We start from the raw sequence: 5,367 nt of genomic DNA on the forward strand, positions 1-5,367 counted from the left end.
GCTTAGGCCCAAGTGGAGGGCAAAGGTTGCATGGTCTTATCATGCACCTAGATATAGCCAATCTAAACCCAAAGATTCCATCCTTGGCCACCAAGTTGCATCTAGGGTTCATTTGCATTTCATTTGGAATGCATTTGCCTACTCCAAATGCAACCCTAGATGCCTCCCCTCCTATAAATACCCAACACCCCACACCTTGTAAATACTTTGGATATTGAATATAAAGAGAGCCTTTAGTGCCTTTATATCTTTCCTTAGTCACCCTTGGCTATTTTCGGCCAAACCCTACCATCTCCACCTTGAGAGAAACAACCCTAGAAGTGGCCTTCATCATCATGAAGTGAGCCAACCCTAGAGTACCATTCTCAAGCATTTCCTCAAACACCTTCTACCCAACCTTCATTTTCGTCCATTCCATCATCATCCACCCTAAAACCTTGGTCCACCTTTGAAGAACTTGATCCTTGGAGAAGGCGTCCTCCTCCTTGCTCATCATCTCAAGTTCATGCAAGTAAGGATGCCATCAAGTGGTATCTAGAGCCTTGGTTCTTCAAGGGTAACAATCTCTTTATCTCTAAAAATATCCGGTCATGTCATGTCTTCCTTACATGTCTCCTAAGTGTGCCTAAATGAATCATCTTAATTTCCATATTTTGATGATCCATAAATCTCTTCTCATGTGTTGATTCATACCATATGTTCTTTGTGAATCATCTTGGCATTTTAGGCTTTCTTATTTAGGTTCTTGCTTTTTTCTTTAAATTTTTGAGTTGCTGGAAATTTTGGGCTGCATGTTATACATTAATGTTTTTATTTTTTTTAATCCATCCGGTTTTGTCATAAGCTTGTGTCTTTGAACTACCTTGAAAGAAATTCCAAGTTTTTTATGCTTAGCCTTTGAAATGAACAAAAAATGACATGCATGCCACTTGTTTGATAAAATGGCCGTGAGTCCTTGATGTGCTTTAGAGAGTCAATCATGCATGCTAATTAGTTCTAGCATGTTCTACATCACTTAAAATATCATGTGTGATTAATTCCTTTACACATACTTACTTCAAATTTTCGGCCAATTTTTTGTGTATTCCTTGGTGAACTTGTATGCCTACATGATGTTTGATAATTTGAGTGTGAAATTGATTTCAATATGCCTATCTTTGCTGCTGGACGTGGGCTATTAAAAACTTAAGAAAAACACTCAAATTTTGTCTCATTGAGCTAGTGTAAGTTGCTAAAAGAATACTCCAAAAAGTTGCTAACAAAACCACCAAAAACAAGTGTAAAACCCAAGCAAAGGAATAGTATAAAATTCAAAAGAAAAAAGAGAAAAGTGGCTGGACTTTGAACAAAAAAAAAAAAAAAGGCCAAGAGTTGGACAAGCCCAAAAAGAACAAAGAAACCAAAAACAAGAAAAAGGGAACCTTTGCTAGACTTGTGGAGTTTTGGACCAACTTTCATACCATAGAACTTGGAGTTAATTCTTGGACCATTGGACAATACTTAATGGCCGAATGAGACAATAAATCAAACATGTTAAGTGCATAATTTTTCTTTTAAGCCTACTTGCTAAATTCTATTCTAGTGCCATTCTAGGAATTACTCTTTTGTGTTCTTTCCTTTTATTAATGTGCCTTAATTTCAGTTTTTGAGTCTTTCTTCTACTCTTAAGTTTGTCTCATAAATTCCATTTGAGTTTAGCCTTTTCTTAATTGTGCCTTTTTAGATTTTCTTTCTTGGCCTCTTGTACTCTTGGGTTGTGTTTTCTTCTTGATCTAGGTGGGGAAAACTTCTAAAACACTACACACTTTCTTGGTGGATTGAGTGGAGGGGTTGTCCGATTGGAGTTCAAGGAACTTTGGAGGATCACACCAATTCAAAGAGTGCAAACACCATTTCAAGACTAACATTGGGTGTTCATTGTGAAGGGGTGGAGAATTGAAGACTTGGAGACTTCCTTTTTTTTTCTTCTACTTATTTCTTTCTTGTTAAATTTTGGCCTCTTGTGTTTTTGGCCTTGGTTTCATTCATTTTTGGTTTGTAATTGGCCATTTTTAAACCTTTTCAATTTGGTGGTAGTTTCGTGTAGTTTGAAGGTGATTTGAAAACCTTCACCTAGGAAACCGACTAGCATATGCTTTAAGTGCTTTCCTTTGCATGCTTTAAAGCTTTGGTAGTATATTTGCCTAGGACTTTACATTGTTTATTTGTTTCGTTTAGAAGGCTTCATTTGCCTACTAGGGGGGCGTGCACATCACACACCTTAGTATTGTGAAAATTGTTTTTGTGAGAAAAGTGTGAAAAGGCTTAGTGATTTTTACTTGAAAAGGCTTGGTTTTTAAGTGATTCTTAGTAGTCCACCTCCCTTGATAGTTCACTTTGTACACTTAGGCCTTTTCATACCTATCTTGCACCTTGAAAATCCTTTTTTGTGAAAACCCTTTTATCACTCACTCTTTGTGAAAACTTTTTCAAACCTTTTTGAAAACACTTTGTGAAAACCTTTTTGGATCAAAGATGAGTGATCATTCTAGTGTCCATGGTCATAACTCTTGTAGTACTAGGTCTAGTGTTAGGGAAGAAATTAGGCAACTCAAAGAGTACCTAAGAAAAAAAGAAGCGGAAAATATAAAAAGAGAGGAAGAATTGAGAAGAAAAGAAAAAGAGTTTGAAAAAAATAATGAGGAAATAAAACAACTACTTGCAAAACTAGTTGAGAGGAGAGAAACTAGTGGATCCCAACCTAGGATTGTTCCAACTAGATCTCAAAAAGGCAAAGAAGTTAAAGTTCCTAGGAGTATGCATGAGCAAGAAAATACAACAAGAGAGGAGGAACTTAGAAGGAAAGAAAAAGAAAAGAAAATAGAAAAGAAAGAAAAAATAAAGAAAAGTATAGAGAAGGTTAAAGAGTGGCTAGAAAATGAAAAACAACAACCAACACTCTTAGAGAAGAGTAATGAGGATAATGTTTCTTCCAAAGGGCTTATGCTTGAAGAGAGTCACTTTCCCATTGAAAATGATTTTAAAAAGACTTTCTTCATTCATAAAGACCTTAACTCTTTCTCTCACGTTGCCACTAGTCATGAAGTGGAGATTCAAAAACAAATCCTTTTTAAAGAAAAAGAATCTCAACTTCAAGATTTAGTGAAGAAGAAGTGGACTTCACTTAGTCCCACTTCTTGTGCTACTTCCTTGGTGGTGCCCAAGGAAGATAAGCCTTCTTTCTTTAAGACTCTTTCTACTTTAGTTTTCTTCATAAAGCACCCAACTTTTGGTTTGTATGGTTTGTTGGATACATCTCATAGTGTTGTATCTTCTATTTTTGATCTTGAAGGAAGTTCAAACTTATTTGAACTTAACTTGAATACTTTCCTACAAGACAAACTTAGATTATATGAGTTTCCTAGACTCCTCTTAACACCTTTTTCTCATATGTATCTAACAAATTATGCAATACAAAGTTGTTTAGGTAATTTTTTAGTTAAGTTTTCTTTATTTTCCAATAGATACCTAGGTCATTACATTGGGCACTTCCAACAAGATATTTTAGTTTTTAGGACTAATACATTAGTGTGCTATAGTTTTAGTCTTTTTACCTTTTTAGGTTTTAGTTATACACCTAGACTTCACCGTGGGGAGGATCTTATCCTTAACATTAGAAAGTCTAGTCCTTTTAATTTAGACAATCTTTTTAGCATTTTTAGTAGAACTCCTCTTAGGATACACTTTCCATTTCTATCATATACTATTACCTCTAATGCTTATTTTTATGTTTTTGTTGGTCATGATGCCCACCATGAGGAACCTCTTGATTTGAGGTCAAATCCTTTTCAAGAGGGAGGAAATGATGGAATAACACTAAGGCCGAGAAGACTAAGAGGTGATATATTAAAGGAGGCAAGAGGAATGGGTTAGTGAGGCCACTTTTGGACCTTAGCTCCTAAGTTCTTTTTAATCATAGAATTTATTTTACTTGTATTTCCAATTTTACCCTTGTATTTTGGGGTGTTTAGGACTTAGAATTTATTTTCCCTTGTATTTCCCTTTTTACCCTTGTATTATGGGGTGCTCTAGATGATTAGGGTTTTTAATTTTGGGCTAGGGTGTTAACTAGAAGGGTGACACATTTTTTTGGTGTTCATTGGATCTATTTTTGGTGTTAGAAAGGCTTAGGCCCAAGTGGAGGGCAAAGGTTGCATGGTCTTATCATGCACCTAGATATAGCCAATCTAAACCCAAAGATTCCATCCTTGGCCACCAAGTTGTATCTAGGGTTCATTTGCATTTCATTTGGAATGCATTTGCCTACTCCAAATGCAACCCTAGATGCCTCCCCTCCTATAAATACCCAACACCCCACACCTTGTAAATACTTTGGATATTGAATATAAAGAGAGCCTTTAGTGCCTTTATATCTTTCCTTAGTCACCCTTGGCTATTTTCGGCCAAACCCTACCATCTCCACCTTGAGAGAAACAACCCTAGAAGTGGCCTTCATCATCATGAAGTGAGCCAACCCTAGAGTACCATTCTCAAGCATTTCCTCAAACACCTTCTACCCAACCTTCATTTTCGTCCATTCCATCATCATCCACCCTAAAACCTTGGTCCACCTTTGAAGAACTTGATCCTTGGAGAAGGCGTCCTCCTCCTTGCTCATCATCTCAAGTTCATGCAAGTAAGGATGCCATCAAGAATGGGCTTGGTGGGCCTAGGGTGCTTCTCACTTGGACTATGATTGAATGAACACCATGTTTGAATGTATTTTCTTAGCATAGGAATTTACTTTGTTGTTGGTCTTGTATTTTGACCATAGATTAGGGTTTAGGTGTATTGGGCTTAATTTTGGGCTTCTTGGGCTTTGGGCTTTTGATACCCAATATTGGGCTCATTCTCCTTCTTATATTTTTTCCTATTCATTGTATTCACTAGACCATTGTATTTTGGTCATTAGATTAGGGTTTAAGGACGATTAGTAGTTCATTTGAGTTAGGACAAATTAGGTTAAATTTAGGATGGATTTAAGTTGCATTTAGGTCACACTTTTGGCACCACCTTGGCTTCACAAGTGTGACACCGAAATGCAACCCTAAATACATACTAAATTCAACTTAATTTGCATTTAGCTACACATGACCGGTTATGCACATGTGACACAAGGTTTGAATTCAAATTTGAATTTGAATTCAAACCTTGGCGCCAACATGTGACCTATCATGTGGCGCCAAGTGGCTTCCCAATTTCGGTGACCTATATGATCCCTCCTAAAACAATTTGTATTCACTTTTGAACATTATAGAAATTTGTGAGCCATTGGCCGAGTTTCCTCTCTCAAAAGTCTCCAACCTCTCACCTTCAAAAACCCTAGGC

At 36.7% G+C, this 5,367-nt stretch overlaps 1 protein-coding gene across 1 annotated transcript; it reads left to right on the forward strand.

Moving 5' to 3' along the window:
* Positions 1-232: 232 nt before the first annotated feature.
* On the forward strand, positions 233-4,964 carry LOC145958309 (uncharacterized). Its single transcript, XM_083075223.1, has 2 exons — positions 233-556; positions 1,777-4,964. The coding sequence occupies exon 2, from the start codon at positions 2,515-2,517 to the stop codon at positions 3,910-3,912; it is 1,398 nt and encodes a 465-aa protein (XP_082931349.1). The 5' UTR covers positions 233-556; positions 1,777-2,514; the 3' UTR covers positions 3,913-4,964.
* Positions 4,965-5,367: the final 403 nt, after the last annotated feature.

This window comes from Cajanus cajan, chromosome 5, assembly GCF_000230855.2.
Source record: "Cajanus cajan strain Asha chromosome 5, NIPB_CcT2T_4, whole genome shotgun sequence".
NCBI lineage: Eukaryota > Viridiplantae > Streptophyta > Magnoliopsida > Fabales > Fabaceae > Cajanus > Cajanus cajan.